At 42.5% G+C, this 17,274-nt stretch overlaps 1 protein-coding gene across 1 annotated transcript in view; it reads right to left on the reverse strand.

Moving 5' to 3' along the window:
* Positions 1–16,478, reverse strand: part of NT5E (5'-nucleotidase ecto) — a 139,143-nt gene extending 122,665 nt beyond the window's left edge. The window contains exon 1 of the mRNA XM_089691338.1: positions 16,089–16,478. Coding sequence (XP_089547464.1) covers positions 16,089–16,406 — 318 coding nt within the window. The 5' untranslated portion in view covers positions 16,407–16,478. The remainder of the gene's footprint in view (positions 1–16,088) is intronic.
* Positions 16,479–17,274: the final 796 nt, after the last annotated feature.

A 17,274-nucleotide genomic window follows, 5' to 3' on the forward strand; every position in this document is an offset into this window, starting at 1 on the left:
AACGCTCCAAAATCCTGTGACAAAATGAAAAATGTGGAAATTGTGCATTTCTATGCCAGATCTGAGCAACAAAAAAGCTGCAGAACTTGTTTGTGCTTCAGGTGTTTGGCTTCAGGTGACTTGGAGTAGAGTTGTGAACTATCTCTACAGAGAATAACAGATTTTTTTCTCCTCAAGCGTTTTGGAGCTTCATGCTTCAAATTGCTCAGGTGTAAGTGAAGCTTTGGGAGGCATTGTATTTCAATTTGCTACTTATATTCTGGATTTAATTAACCTCTAACTTCTGAATTTACATGTTTCTATGATGCTTACTTCAATTACCCAGATGTGTTACTGGTATAATTAAAAGTGGAACTCACAACACCCAAAATATGTTTTTAGTAGTTTTTGGTAGCCTGGTCACAGGTCATCAAGTGGTGCGAAGACAGCAACTTAAAGGTGAACTTCACTCAAAGGGAAAGTTCTACTTTTCCACCCCCTCCCCATCTTTTCTAACAACTTTGTACACTTTTTTAGGGCAGGAGGGCAACTATCTGGTTTAAACAGGTACCCACTACCACTTCCGCTTGGATCAACTAGACGATCCAAGTGGAAGTTTGGCCCCCCTCTCTTTTTCTGCAGCTGTTTGAAACCTTCCATAAAGCTCAGCACGGCTTTTACATGTGCAGTAGGAAGCCAGCCGTGAACCCACTAGGACTCAAAGCCAACTTCCCATAGCAAAGATGCCCATGCAGGGCGACCCAGAGACCGGTGAAGAGACTGGACAGATGAAGAGAGCACTGGATCCCTGGACATGTAAGTTTCCTTATAATTAAAGTCAGCAGCTAAGGTATTTGTAGCTGCTGACTTTTAATTTTTTTGGGACCACTGAAGATCCTTTTTAATTTAGCAGAATGAAGAATAGTTAGAACCTGAACCAGAGCCTTCCTCTTCCAGTGACACCCATTTCCAACGCTTCCCCTTCAATTTCCCCCTATAGGGACTCATGCATATACTGTATATAACAATCTAACATAAGTTAGATTCCCAACTCTAAAATAAATTGAAAAACATGCTGGAGTTCTACTTTAAGATCAGAACTTAGCCTCTCACTTGCTAGTAAAATAGATAACCTGGCAACGTTACCGTTGGAATTATTTTAAATCTAAATGAAAAATGTTGGACAGATCTCCATAGTGTATGGTACTGGGTATCATAGATTTCTATAATAAAACATACATGAAGTGGACCTAAAGTCAAATACTGACTTTAGGTCTGCCTCTGCAGACTCTACAGTTCTACTTGCTGTTGTCCTCATTACCACTCCTACTTGCCTTGTTGGGGTTCTTTATGTGAAGCAGGGGCACTAATTAGCTGTTTGGAGAGAGGCAGACAATCTTTGGTGAAAAGCTGCATCTTGGAAATTGGATCCCAAGTCAGTATTTGACCTTGGGTTCTCTTCAAGGCAGATCTCCAGGCAAAAGCCAAACAGGGACAGCTGCCATATTTTATTTAATGAGTTTTGTAAATTACTGAACAGTCCTCTTGTGCATGTTTCTGGTGGAAACAGTATGACTGTAACGTCAGCCAAACATATTTTTTCCCCATAAAGTCTTTTATTGAAAACAAATGGTATCAACAACAATAGCATTTCAGAATCATTTTTAAGTGAAAACATTACATCAGAAAGAAAGCAAATGTGTAGAACAGTCACACAAGTCAGTTTACAGCAAGATACAACCCAATCCAACATCAAATGACTACAAAGGAATAGGAGTATGCAAGCCATATTCTGTCGGAAGATTAGTTCTATCAACCTACTGGGTATAAACATCAATCAATAATGTAATTCTATCCTCAGCTGTAGTACACCAGGATTACAAATATGGCGGAACTGCAGAAAGAGAAGAGAAAAAAAAAAGGAAGAGAGAACGAAAAGAAAAAAAAACCCCAAGAAACAAGCAAATAACAACCAACTGGTCCTCCTCTCCCACAAGCACATGACCTATCACCTCAGAAATTCCAAAAATTCTAAAGCCCCCCCCCCCTGGCAATGTCTGGGGGAGGAAAACTGAAGAGGGGCATCTCTAGATGCCCAAAGGAAGGTCATCCAGTAAAATCATTCAAACACTTCTCAGATAATCCGCAGTGAACTTAAAGCAAATCCAGTCAGTACTGTGTGAAATTTCTGTATATTTTCACATGAAAAATAAACAAGCTCTTCCATTTCCTCAGTTTTATTAATTCTTATAAAGCACTCTCTAATCGTTGGGACAGTCTTTGAGCGCCAGTGGAATGGTACACATATTCAAGCCGCATTCAGCATGTGCATGGCTAGGGATTTGAAATATACCCTCGAGGGAGGGTAGAATGATGCAATAGATATTGAGATGGAGTGAAATTCAAGGATAACAAAGTAATTTGATAAATAAGTTTATGTACAGCTGACCAAAAGGGTGTCAGGAGGTCACAACTCCACCATATGTGAAGCATAGATCCCTCCTGTCTGGCACATCTCCAACACAGGTTAGATACTAAGGGGTACTATTTATGCAGCAGCACTGGAGACCTATACCATCGAGCTCTATCTTTGTAGGCATTTTCCTGGACCGCTACGTTAAGGGAGCCCTTGTACACAGACTCAGTAAGTTTTTCCCAGACACCATCCAGAAATGAGAGTTGGAGCTCTTTTTCCCAAGCCCCTCTCACCTTATCCGATACTTCCAAAGAGCAAGCCAGCAACATGATGTCTATTGTCAAGATCATATGGGATTGGGATCTTTTACGAGTACACAAGGATTCAAAAGCCGTTAGGCATCTAGTCCACGGTTGTATAGCGGTGGTAGGTTGTTGGAAATGCTTACTTTGTCTATAGGTCCAGGATGAGAAGGTCTTAGTAGAGGAGATGGACTCAAGCTATGTAAGCGAGACAAATTTCCCCCAAAGAAAAAAATGACAGCTCAAAACATCTCTGTGGGGCCATTCTAAATTTAGGAATGTGCCTGAGAGTCCAGGAGGAAAATCCGTATTATCTTGGAGGGATGTTAAAGGACCAGGACTAGACGAAAAAATGGGGACTTACATGCCTCTTGAAAAATTTTAAGTGAAGGGCCTATAAGAGGGTGGTGTAGCATGTCTTTTGGCCAATGTTGATGGGAGGTCCAGGTCAGGAACCGCAAATGTTGATGACACAAATCCTTCTCCAGATCCACCCATGCTTTCCCTGCAGCATGGATACACCTGTCTACAACAAAAACTAATTGGCAGGCCAAATAATATCTGTGATGGTCCGGGAGACCGATACCCCCTTTCAATTGTGGGAGAGTGAGCCGGGAGTATTTAATACGGGTGTTGAGTTCTTCCATATAAACTGTAAGCATGCCATCATATACATTTTAAAGAACAACTTTGGGAGAGTGATGGGAATGGTTTGCATCAAATATAGCAGTCTAGGAAGTATGTTCATTTTAACCAGCACCACCCTCCCAAACCAGGAGACAGAAGTGTCCATTAGCTCGTACTAGGGCTGTTGGATTGGAGTACAATGCCAATATATTGGCCACCATCCTGGGAAGCAATCTGACTGCCCAAAGAACCTCTTGCATATAAGGCCACGCAACCCTATCAACTGCCTTTTCGGCATCAAGTGATAGAAAAAAACCCTGGGTTTCACCGGTCGTAAGCCAGTGATGAAGGGTAAGGGCTTTAATGGTATTATCAACTTTTGTAGTTTTCGACTCTGGATGTATCCTTTCCTTCCTTAGGGATTACAGTAATATGGGCCTCTAGAAAGCTTTTAGGAAAAGAAACCGAATCTGCCAGTGAATTAAACATCTCCAGTAGGTGAGGTGTAAGAAACTCCTGGAAGCATTTGTAGTACTGCAGAGTCAGGCCATCAGGATGGGGGCTCTTAGGGCATTAAGAAATTCTTCCAGGGAGAAGCTACGCTCAAGGTCGCGGGGTACCTAGCGGGAGGCAGCCTTTGGGCCATACTTAGGCAGAAACCGCCTAATGTGCTGGGTATGAGACATGGAAGGAGCTTGTGTTTCCAGTCGCAAATTATAAAGGCTCCTATATAGCATTCAAAGTGACTTACTATCTCTTCATTACGAGAAAGTAGCTTATCTTGTGGCCCTCAAAGGTGGCGTATCTGTAGCAACGATCTTATCGACTGCACCGCCCTAGCCAACTGTCTCCCACTTTTGTTTCTGTACTCATAGAACACCCTCTATCCAAACACATGCCAATGTCTCATTTGAGTGCCCAGTTCATCTAGTAGGAGAGAGCACAACTCAGAGAGCTCTAAGTCTGGCGTGCACGAGACTGTTTATGAAGATTTTCTAGCAGATGTATGCGGACTGTAAGACCCGCAACTTTAGCTTTGTAGAGTTTCTTCGCTTGGGCTGACAAAGCTAACAATTCCCCTTGAATCACACATTTCTGAGTCTCCCACAGGGATACTCGAGAGATGTCGGGTGAGTAATTTTCCACAAAGAACACTGGTAACCTAGAAGACAGATTGTGAACATTCTCTGGGTCTTTCAAGAGAAATGCAGGCAGTCGCCAAATTTTGGTCTGTTGAACCTGTTCAGAGAAAGACAAGGACATTGTGATAGGATGGTGGTCATATAGAAACATCGGCTCTATTGTAGCGGGAATCAGTAAGGGGAGGTCCCACTGTGAAAGAAAAAAATTATCTATTCAAGAGTATCTGTTAAGAGGAGTAGAATAAAAGGTGTCCTTTTCCACAGGATGCAGCGTACGCCACGTGCCATGTAAAGGTAATTTATGAAGTTGCACTTTAATTTCGTGCAATGCTCTATAAGGGATAGCTGCATGACCTGAAGAAGAATCAGCTAATGGATTCAATGGCACATTGAAATCTCCTCCAACAACTAGCATCCCGGCCTGGAAGGTAAAAAGGATGTCTCCAACAGAATGAAAGAAGGAGCCTTGATGTTCATTGGGACAGTAGACATTCATTAAAGTATTTGGGTGATTTGCATAAGTGCCTTTTAGAAAAATATGACGACCATCTGGATCAATAAGGGTATCAGAAAGCTGAAAATGAGCATTTTTGGAGATCAAAATCGATAAGCCTTTAGTTTTAGCTTGAGAATTGGTAGCATGGTATACCTGCGGGTATTGCTTACTAAAAAGTCTAGGAATAGAGTCTGTCCTAAAATGGGTTTCTTGTAAAAATAAGAAATGAGCTTTGTGTTTAGAGAGAGAGAGGCAAGGATTTGGGATCGCTTTTCTGGCAGGTTGAGGCCCTTGACATTAAGCGAGAGCAATTTTAGTGTGAGGGGATGGCTATGATTGTCTGACCCAGGTATGATGATATGGGCAACACCTAGGCGCTCAGAGAGAGTCCCAACAAGCGGACTCTAAATTTGGCCTAGGAGCAGCCGGGGCCAGAGGGAGAGGAGGAGAGAGAGAGAAAAAAAAAGAGAGGGTGGAGAGGGAGGAAAGAAGGAAAAGGTAAAGCAAACTAAGAGAAAACGGAAGGGAGAGATAAAAAGATAAGGAGAAAAAAGTATAGTTTAACCTCTTTGCATCGGCCGCACACAAATGTGTGGCCTCCCGGCGTCTGGGCCTAGATGCCGAGCGGCCGCACATTTGCGTTCATGTAACAAAAAACATATGTGCTGAGAGCGCGCGCCCTGCGCGCTCCCAGCACACATGTGTCGTACTCACAGAAAGGTCCCGGTCTGCTCTTTCGATTGGGACCTTTCCCGATCATGTGACCACCGTGATGATGCGTCACGGCGGTCACATGATGCCTTAACTACGCCCAACCCGCCCCACCTCCCGGCGTCTGAAACTTTTAAAGGGCCGGGAGGCGCCGGCGGGAAGGGGTTAAAGAGAGTAGTGTACCTGAAGCATAAATAGAAGTACTATTTCTCCTGGAATGAAAGCAAGAGAAACGGAAGAAAATAATTCCGGATAGTCAGCAAGCACCACTGGGGTCCGCTGTAGGGGGGATGAGGAAAGACAATGCTGAACAAGAGACCGCGCAGGTAGGGGATACAGATTGTTGCAGAGCAAGAGCACAATCAGGATGGAAAGCTAATTTAAGCAAATAAAAAAAAAAAATACAAACACGTCTATACTTACCTGCTGTGTTTTGCACAGTGCAGCCTGGATCCTCCTCTTCTCGGGTCCCCAGCTGGAACTCTTGGCTCCTCCTCCCTGTCAGCTGCCCCCACAGCAAGCAGCTTGCTATGGGGGCACCTGAGCAATGCGCACTCCCCAACCGCTGCTCCGTGTGTCCATTCACACACAGAGCCATGGCTCAGTCCTGTTTTCCCTCTCTTCTCATTGGTTCACAGGCTATGATTGACAGCAGCGGGAGCCAAGACGGAGAGGGAGTCTTGGGATAGCCGAGACTTCAGTGCACATCGCTGGATCAAGAAGGGGCTTAGGCGAGTATTATTGGGGCTGCTGCACAGACAAGTTTTTTTACCTTCATGCATAGAGTGCATGAAGGTAAAAAACCTTGAACCTTTACAACCACTTTAAAATAAAACCAAAGATTGAATGTTCCCATTTAAAAAATAAAAGGAAGGAGATAGGATTGTCATGCAAAGAGAATGCGTTCTTACACAGGTTGGGACACAAGCAAAGCACTGGTGAGAATGCTTTGACAGTGGATGAACAGCGTGCTGGGATCTGCTGAATATGAAGGATTTGATGGGCTGTCCTGAGGCTGGCCTATGATATCTTTGGCTTAAGCTGATACATGACACATCACATTTTTTTCTAGTTCTATTTGGGAGCATGCTTAAGAGAGTAACAACACTTTCACTTCATAAAGTTCATGTAAAGGTAGCAATGTCACTCTTTAAGCTGAAGTGAGGGGCAAGATTATTTTAAAATGATTTCTCAGCTGAGGTTCTAAGCATTCCCAATTTATCCAAAATTATACAAAAAACTGGACTATCTTTTTTTTTTTTTTTTCACCAGTACAGGCAGTGCCCAAGATACATACAGTACATCCGACTCATACTTACAAATGGAGGGAAACAAGAAGAAGCGAGAAAAAAATCTAGCCCTAGGAAGGGAAATTCTTTCCTGTAAGATGTCTCTCTGAAACTTTATCACTAATCCTTGTTTTGAACTCAAAATTTAATAATTAGTACAGAGACCTTCTTGCAAGCTGCTCAGTTATTTTTTTTGGTTCAGCCCAGAAAAAACGTATCGTGTGTACCAGGCTTTACTTACTCATACAGGTGGACTGATTAGGGGTCCCTTCAAAAACAGTTTATCAGGGATGAGATGGCCACTTATCCCCATGTGGGAGAAAACCACTGTGATAAATAGAGGGTGTGTGGTCATTTGAATCTTGGTAAAAATAATTGTAGTAAATTACAAGTTGAATCCTTGAGAAATACACCTCTTTTTTACACTAAATACATCTAATATCTAATTATGACCCTGTGCAGCTCTCAGCTGTTATGATCTGAAGTGTTAAAGCCCAGCTAAACTCTCTCAATCAACATTAACCATTTGTAATCCTTATGCTGCTAACATTAGTAAATAAAAAGGAAGGTACAGTATATTATATTTACTTGTTTTGAACTTGTTTTTTTTTACATTTCTTCAGTTGCTTCCTGGTTTCTGGCCTAGGCCAAATTGATGGCATTCCAGGAATCTTCATTGGCATATTGTTTTTCTTTTACCTGGTAGAGGAGGAGTTTTCTCAACTAAGCGCACCCTCCTGCCTGCATGCCTAAGCTAAAGGCATAGTTGCGAACTGTCAGGGATTAACCGGGACAGTCTTGATTTCTAGTAGGGTGTCCCACTAGAGCTCAGTGGTGTTGTATGTATTTAGAAGCTCCAAATCTCCTGTCTCCGCCAGTCTCCTGCACACTCACTCTGTGCCCTCCTTCAATCTGTTCCTGCCCCCCTCCCGATCACCAGTGCTGAAAGAGTCCAGAGCAGAGTCACTGGTGGCCACTAGCTTGCAGAGAACAAGCTGAGCCGATGTTCTAAAAGTCTGTGGAGGTAAGTTGGCAACCTGTCAGGCCAGAACACAGGAAGATTTCTTTTCAGGACATGAGAAGGGTGACAGGAAAGGTCAAGGGAGAAAGTGAGCGTGTGAGTAAAGGGTCTGCAGCCACCCCTCCTCCCACACACACAAATTACAAACATTCTCTCCAGCAGGAACACACATGTCTATATAGGCATTCCAAGCACTCTGTATGTTCAGATAATGTGGACTTGATTCATGGCCATGCCATTTAACCCTGTGTTATCCAAACTATGTCCAATGAAAATTGTAAACTGAGCGCATAAATGAAACACTCTTTGAGTAGATACAGAATAACAACCCTCAGTTAAAGAGAGTGGAGCTGTTTGCATAGAAGCACATTTGTATGAACAATTAATGCTTATTGAGGATTGTTATTTTGTAACTACTTACAGTTAGGCTTGGTTGACACGTACAGGTGCAAGCATGTTTTTCATGTGCTGTGTGTAGGGCAGTCCAGCGTGTCAGAGAGTGAGGAAAGTACTGCCGAGAACCGGCAGTTGTCAGAGCATGGATTGGCACCGATCATCAGGGCACTGATGATCAGTGCCCTGATGATCGGTGCCCAGCAGTGCCACCCACCAGTTCTGCGCACAAGTGCCACCCACCTGTGCCCAGTAGTGCCACCCACCTGTGCCCAGCAGTGCCCACCAGTGCCACCCAGCATCGCCCATCAGTGCCACCCAGCAGTGCTGCCAGTCAGTTTTCAACAGTGCAGCCAGTCAGTGCCCAGCAGTCTCACCAGTCAGTGCCGCCTATCAGTGCTGACTATCAGTACCCATCATCAGTGCCAGCTCATCATTGCCACCTATCAGTGCCACCAATCAGTGCCAACTTTCAGTGCCCATCAGTGCCGCCTATCAGTGCCCATCAGTGCCGCCTATCAGTGCCCATCAGTGCCGCCTATCAGTGCAGCCTCATCAACACACATCAGTGATGGAGAAAAATTACCTGTTTGCAAAATTTTCAAATAGAAACAAAGAAACTTTTTTTATTTTTTTATTTTTTGCTCTTATTTTATTTATAGCACAAAAATGTAAACACCCAGTGGCAAGTAAATACCACGAAAAGAAAGCTCTATTTGTGAGAAAAAAATGATACAAATTTCATATGGGTATAATGTTGCATGACCATGCAATTGTCATTCAAAATGTGACAGTGCTGAAAGCTGAAAATTGGCCTTTTAAGGAAGGGGGTATAAGTGCCCGGCAGGCAAGTGGTTAAAAGACATTCTCCGTCTATAATGGCTTGCTGAATGCACAGTAAAAAAAGGTGTCCCTAGACATTTTTTTAAAATGTTGGCAACTATGTAAGGGCAGATGGATTCCAGAAAGTAAATGCTACATGAATCATCTGCCTTTATTCTACATGGCCACAGGGGGAAATGCTAAGTGCGTATTTCTCAAAGTGATTTCTCAACAAAATAAAGAATGGAAACATGGATGGATAGGTCAGTTTGTTTGAATATTGAAAATGAATTAAATAGCATTTAAGTTCCATTTAGGTGCTCAAATGCATTTAAGTTCCACTTTAAGTCCCACCATTCTTCTTCTAGGATGTTATAGGCTGATCTGACAATCTTATGTATAAAAGTAAGGTTATAATGCTCATTTTTGGATGGCTATTCAGCCTTTCTCAATCTTTATAACCTGGTGAAACTCTTAGAAGTAACTTTCTGGGCTCATGGAACCCCCAGCTAATCGTTACTGTATCTACAGCTCACAGTACATTAGTGTGCTGGTTACTGGAGGAATGTTCTTTACGTGTGTGCTTATTATAAAGAATCCCCCTTACAGATAGCTAAAAAATATAATCAATGTCAGTGGGAACTTATCTGAGAAGCTCCTTGTTCATGGAACCTCTGAAGAAAACATAGGATTCTATAGAACCCTGGTTGAGAAAGGCTTGTCTAACGTGTGTAATTTTTGTGCAGAGTCTGACTCTAAAGTTGTTCAGTTAATCGAAGGATAAGCAATATACTGTATGTTGAAGGACAGATAAGGTATAAAAGCCAAAAAAAAACAAATGTAAAGGTTAAAAAAGATGTCAGGGAATAGAATGAGGAAGCTGAATAGCAATGGTATGGCTGGCCATACATGGATTGAAATTTAGATGGTTCAGAAAGTACCAGCCAAATTTCGATCCATGTATGGGCAGGGGGGGGCAGGATTGACTTCTGTACAACCACCCTGTCAGATTTTCCTATTGGATCAGCACTGCAGGCTAAAGCCAGTGTATAATGATGGCGGGGTAGACTTCCCGTTGTCAGAATACAATAGTTCAGCAGGGAGGATTCCCACATCAACAGGGCTGACTGTATTGTTCTGATTCAGTGGAAGTATACAGATTGGGGTATTTGAACTTTTGAATAGACTTTCCAGATGTACGTGTTTTAGGTCAGAGGTTCAAAAAGTATTGAAGAGAACGGGTCTACATAACAAGCAGCTAACTAACATTTTCAGGAGGTTAGCAATAAAAGGGTTTATAGTTCTCTAATCAGAGCTAACCCCCCCAACACACACCAATAATAATAAAGGGGAGGGTTGTTATACGTAAAATGTAATATGCCTTTGTACCACGGGAGGTTAGGAGGCATTATGTCACCTCCTCACCACCTGTTTTAACTTCTAAAAGCTTGTACCACTGTGAGTACTGCCCACCAAACATAATGGTGAATTATTATTGCAAAGCATCACAGCCGTGGCATGCGTATACCTCAATACAGCTGCTTTTGCCACTCGGGGTGGTTGGGGGTGGGGGGGTCTTAAAAAGAATTTTAGAGTTAGGACCACAGTACATACAGAGATACTTGACATGCAAACAAAACCCCCAAAACCTCTGCTTTTAATGTAAACTGTTAGACAGGGCCAGTTTGGTTGCTTTGCAGGCTAGCTGGTGGGTGTTCTGGGAAATTCTTGGTTTGTTTGTGATGTCTTAAAAACACTGCTCAACCTCATGCTTTTTCTGCTCCCCATTAGTGTAACCTAAGCCTAAATTATAAAATATATTGTAGATGTCATCATTTCCAACACAAAAAAACAAACAAGTTTCTTATTCCTCAATAAATGTGTGTAATCATTGCAGCACATGCCACAACCATGATGCATATGCTTCTCTAACCGCTGCTCTGACTCTTCCTGGGGTGGGGGCGCAGTTTGTCATTTTCTCCCTGGGCACTAGAAGACCTTGTCCAATCACTGCCCAACAACATTGAGGGTGTGGATAGGGGAATTAAGCCATTTCTTTTCCATTCATCCTGCTAGTTAAAAAAAAAAAAAAGAACTCATCTATGGGCTGCCTAAGGTGCTACAGTCAAGACAGAGAATTTCTGGTACCTATAGGTATATCCAATACTCATGCTGTCAATGGACAAGGGAAAACTGCAACAATTAGTCTAACTACATGTCTGGTACCTTTCACTGACTTAAAAAAAGAATAATAATTATTATTATTATTATACAGGAATTATATAGCGCCCACAGTTTTCTCAGTGCTTTACAGTATAAAGGGAGACAATACAGCAACAATACAGTTCAATACAAGAGGGTTAAGAGGGCCCTGCTCCTTGGAGCTTACAATCTAAAAACTAACTGATTTGGCATAGTTTTCTGCACTGACAGGATCCCAGAATGCAGATATATTGTACAAATGCACTGCTGTCCAATGTCTAAAATTAATAATCAAATTGTCGTTTACTCAACAATGCCACAGTTTATAGTGTACTCAAAACTTTATAGTATTGCCAAATGGCACTATACAGTGACACTTGTCCATCTGTTCTGTGTCAGGCAACATTTTTAGATTCAAAGGATCCCTGCAAATATGACATGGGTCTCCTGGAGTACTTAACAGCAGCTGTTTAAATGTCATACAGCCAACATATTTGCACTATTATGCCGAATGTGAACATTGAAGTATTATTATATTCTTAACAAGCAGAAAATGAGCTTGAAAAACAAAGGCTCCTGACCAGGGGCGGACTGACCATTTGAGCACTCGGGCACTTCCCGAGGGCCCAGGGTCAATAGGGGGCCCCATGAGATGCTCCTGGTACCTTTCATTGTCTTTTTCATATGCTTTTTTGGGTGTGGGCGAGGACACAGGGTCCCCATGATCCCCTATTGCCCGGGGGGCCCCATGAGTTGTCAGTCCGCCCCTGCTCCTGACCTCTGTAGCTGCAGGAATTCTGGAACAATTTGTCCTCAAATTTCACAACAGAAGCAAGTTGGTTCTTTCATTCAAGTCAGGTCTCTCAGCAGCTCACCTTACCTCCCCCTCTCCAAGAAGTACTTGGTTTTATTAGAGATTAGAAGACTGGGAGTCTCAAAGTCACTGCCAGGAATGGGAAACACAGGAACACAGCTGAGGCAGAACTGCTTCTATGAACTTGTGCTTGGCAAATTCCCTCTAAAAATGCAGATTGCTCTTCAGTGGGCACTACTCACATCATAAACCAGCTTAGAAACAATTTACTTTCACTGATAACCGACATAAACACTACTACATTTCTGTACTATACAGCAGTTGAATTTGGGCACAAACAAATGATTGCCTCATTAAACAGCAGAGATCATCATTTGGTCAATTTAGTCTTAGGATCCTTTCACATGGTATGCTTTCCAACCAGCAGAAGATCCATGAACAAATCCCCTGCTGAATCAGAGCAGAATGGAATGGATGTAATTTTGTTCAGTTTTTTCTTCATCATCTAATGGGAACCAAACAAGTGTACCCCAAGTTTCTCTCAATTTCATATATAAATCAAACCTAGCAATTTGATCGAATGGAAGCACAGGTCTCTTTTTATGATTTCAAGTGATTAGAAGTGGTAAACTGCAGGAATCTGAAAACCCCTGTATGACTGAATGTTTTTTTCTGACACAAATGGTCAAATTGGGGCAGTCAAAACTGTCACTGTCTGTTGCTCATCGCTCAGCTGTGCCATATTTGTCTCCCTCAATTGTTTTGTCCAATCAGACATTGATTTTCCGCAGCGCGCATAGCCATTAGAAAGCAGATTGTGCAGACATTGTGCAATCAGATTGTGTTATGTATAGACAGTTTTACAGCACATCGCCAGTCTCTTTTTTAGGGTCTATTTACACGGGCATATGTGTGTTTTCGGCACGAACGCAAGTTCTTGATGGCAGAGTTGGTGGAAGATCCTGCAGAAAATTTGCACATAAAATACTCCCTTTAAGATGCACTTAGATGTGTACAGTGATTAGATGTGTACAATTCTTTTTCATTCAAGTGAATGGTTACACATTTATACGCATACATGTTTAAATGAATTTAGGCATGTTTATGCAGCCTAAATCTGTACAGCTATGGACACAAATATTTCCTACTCTTTTTTTTTTTTGTGCGGCTAAACACTACACACCTTTTTGCAGATGGGTGCAGCTGTGTGTATGGGCTCATTGATTACTATAATGCTGAATTTAGATGCACACAAAACGATGTATAGTACACATCTAAATGCAGCATTTTTTCTGCCTGTGTGAATGAACAGAGACATTGAGGGTCAGACATATGCGTTGCAAATTCATCTATTTTCTAGTGTGATTCTCAGTGAGCAACTGTGGTGCAATTCACCTGCTGTTCTGCTTGAATACCAGTTTGCTTTCCCTGTGATTTTGGTACAGCAGCAGCTTTGGATCTCTCTTTTTCCTAGGTTTACACTGTGTGTTCATAGTCTCTCCAAAGGTGGTCAGTAACACGCCTATCAAAAAAGCATTGGATTCGCAATACATATGAACACATAACCATTTCACATGCGGTTATATTTAGACTCTATGGACCTCAAAACTGGATCACACAGCTCCAAACTCACTCAACACCCTTTTTCAAAACACACTGCGGCTGGACTGCATATATGTGAACGACCTCTATAGGATCAGCCCTGGTTCACACATATCCATTTTTGCATGTGTTTTGAAGGGCAGTAATTCGCATGGCATGAGAAATAAAATGTTTTCCTATGGAGGTCTTCACATACACTATATTGCCAAAAGTATTGGGACACCCCTCCAAATAACTGGATTCAGGTGTTCCAATCACCTCCATGGCCACAGGTGTATAAAATCAAGCACCTAGGCAGGCAGACTGCTTCTACAAACATTTGTGAAAGAATGGGTCGCTCTCAGAAGTTCAGTGAATTCAAGCGTGGTACCGTGATAGGTTGCCACCTGTGCAATAAGTCCATCTGTGAAATTTCCTTGCTACTAAATATTCCACGGTCAACTGTTAGTGGTATTATAACAAAGTGGAAGCAACTGAGAACAACAGCAACTCAACCAAGAAGTGGTAGGCCACGTAAAATGACAGAGCGGGGTCAGTGCATGTGCACAGTGTGCAGAAGTTGCCAACTCTCTGCAGAATTAATAGCTAAAGACCTCCAAACATCATGTGGCCTTCAGATTAGCACAACAGTGTGTAGAGAGCTTCATGGAATGGGTTTCCATGGCCGAGCAGCTGCATCCAAACCTTACATCACCAAGTGCAATGCAAAGTGTCAGATGCAGTGGTGTAAAGCACTGGAGTGATGAATCACGCTTCTCTGTCTGGCAATCCAATGGACATGTCTGGGTTTGGCAGTTGCAAGGAGAACAGTACTTGCCTGACTGCATTGTGCCAAGTGTAAGTTTGGTGGAGGGGGGATTATGGTGTGTGGTTGTTTTTCTGGGTTTGGGCTTGGCCCCTTAGTTCTAGTGAAGGGAACTCTTAAGGTGTCAGCATACCAAGGAATTTTGGACAATTTCATGCTCCCAACTTTGTGGGAACAGTTTGGGGATGGCTCCTTCCTGTTCCAGCATGACTGTGTACCAGTGCACAAAGCAAAGTCCATAAAGACATGGATGAGCGAGTTTGAGGTGGAGGAACTTGACTGGCCTGCACAGAGTCCTGACCTCAACCTGATAGAACACCTTTGGGATGAATTAGAGCAGAGCTGAACCTGATATAGCTACAAAGGGTGGGCCAGCTCAATACTGAACCCTATGGACTAAGACTGTGATGTCATTAAATTTCATGTGCGTGTAAAGGCAGGCATCCCAATACTTTTGGCAATATAGTGTATGTACAGTCCTGCTGCAGTGCGTTTTGAAAAAAGGGTCATGTGTGAATTTGGAGCTGTACAATCCGCTTTCGAGGTCCATAGAGTGTACACTCTTACTGACCACTTTTGGAGAGAGAGGGGAAGAGAATGAGAGAGAAAGAGAGATACTATGAATGGTCAGTCAGCCCCTGTTCATATGTATTGCAATTCCAATGTGTTTCTGATAAGTGTACACTATTACTGACCATTTTTGGGGGGAGAGGGAGGGGGGGAGAGAGAGAGAGTGAGTGAGAGAGAGAGAGAGAGAGAGAGAGAGAGAGAGAGAGAGAGAGAGGGGGAACAGCGAGACTATGAACACACAGAGTAAACCTATGAAGAAGAGAGTTCCAAAAACGTAGGGAAAAGGGTCATGTGCAAACTTGGAGCTGTGCGATCCGATTTCGAGGTCCATAGAGTGTGAAACTGCATGCATGTGAAACAGTTATGTGTTCATATGTATTGCGATTCCAATGTGTTTTTGATAAGTGTACACTGTTACTGACCACCTTTGGGGGGGAGACAGAAAGAGAGAGAGACTATGAACACAGAATATAATAAGACTACTTGCTGAAATGCGTCAGATGCTTTTATGTCACTCCTGTATTACTAATAAAGCTTTCATGAGGTTTTTGGAGTTGCCAGCTCTTCTTGCTTTTTGAACACACAGAGTCAACCTATAAAAAAGAGATCCAAAAACGCAGGGAACGCAAATTTGTATTCAAACAGAACTGCAGCTGCTGAATCGCACTAGAACAACTTTGCACGGCATATGTCTGAACCTAGCATAACCACTGAAGAATAATGTCCTCAGTACACACTAGGCATACTTCATATCACAATGTAAACAGCAATTCTCTCCCTGTACACTTTGTACCCATAAGAAGTCATGACTCTGGGCTGCCCTGGACGATTGCAATCCTCCACCCTTTGATCTATGTAATAAAGTGAGATGAGATGTGCCTTCATAGTTCTACTCACCATTACATCGTACTGCAGGGAATTCATGAAGTGTGCTGCTTCCTTCCCACCATACACATTGAACCATATAGTCCCCTGGTACTGGTCCCCCCCGTCCAGTAATAAGACATTCTGATGGCTGGCACGGATCTCCTTGATCTTGGTGAACCTCCTGGCCACCCCTCCATAGCAGTTCTGAGGATCGCCACACTTTCCCGAGTCCCTGCTGGTCTGCTCTACACGGGCATGGACATCGTTGGTGTGCAGGATGGTGATATGAAAGGATAGTCCCAGTGAGCCCAGGTGACAGATCAGCAATGACAAGCACAGCAGCCGCATAGTCCCAGTGTGACAAGTGCACTCTCCAGCCTGTGTGTGCGATGTCTGCTCTGATCTCTCCACTTCATCCACCCCAGGAGGAGGATCGATCGGGGAGGTGGCACTGATGGAGGCAGCACTGATGGAGGCAGAAACTAAGCTTTATCGAAGAAACTTCCCTACTTCTACAAAAGTGCTTCTACCCAGGGCTGTGCGAGCTGTTTATTAATGAGTAAAGTGGACCAAAACCCAAGAAGAAAAATGGAATACATTGTAATGTCTTTAGATTTAGTGCTGCATTTTGTTTTTGATTTTTTTTCATTTTGTTTTTTAGTCTTTTAACCACTTGCCCTCCAAAGGATTTACCCCCCTTTCTGACCAGACCATTTTTTGTGATACTGCACTGCATTACCTTAACTGACAATTGCGTGGTCATGGAACCCAAATGAGATTTGTGTCCTTTTTTCCCCCACAAATAGAGCTTTCATTTGGTGGTATTTGATCACCTCTACATTTTTTATTTTTTGTGCTATAAACAGACTAACAATTTTGAAAAAAAAATATTTTTGACCTTTTGCTATAAAACATATCAAGTAAAAACATTTAAAAAATCTAATTTTGGCATACATTTAGACCAGAATGTATTCTTCTACATGTCTTAGCTAAAAAAAAAATACCAATACGTGTAAATTAATTGGTTTATGTGAAAGTTATAGCATCTACAAATGGCGGTATATATACTAGAATTTTAATTTTTTTTTAATACTAGTAATTGCAGCAATCAGCGACTCATAGTGAGACTGCGGGACTGTGGCAGGCATTCTGAAACTTGGTGGGAACTAACTAACTGCCACTGACATCCCCAGTGACAATAATACAGTGATCAATA

Source organism: Staurois parvus, unplaced genomic scaffold (assembly GCF_062004578.1).
Source record: "Staurois parvus isolate SC_StPar_1 unplaced genomic scaffold, SC_StPar_1.0 ptg000561l, whole genome shotgun sequence".
Lineage (NCBI taxonomy): Eukaryota > Metazoa > Chordata > Amphibia > Anura > Ranidae > Staurois > Staurois parvus.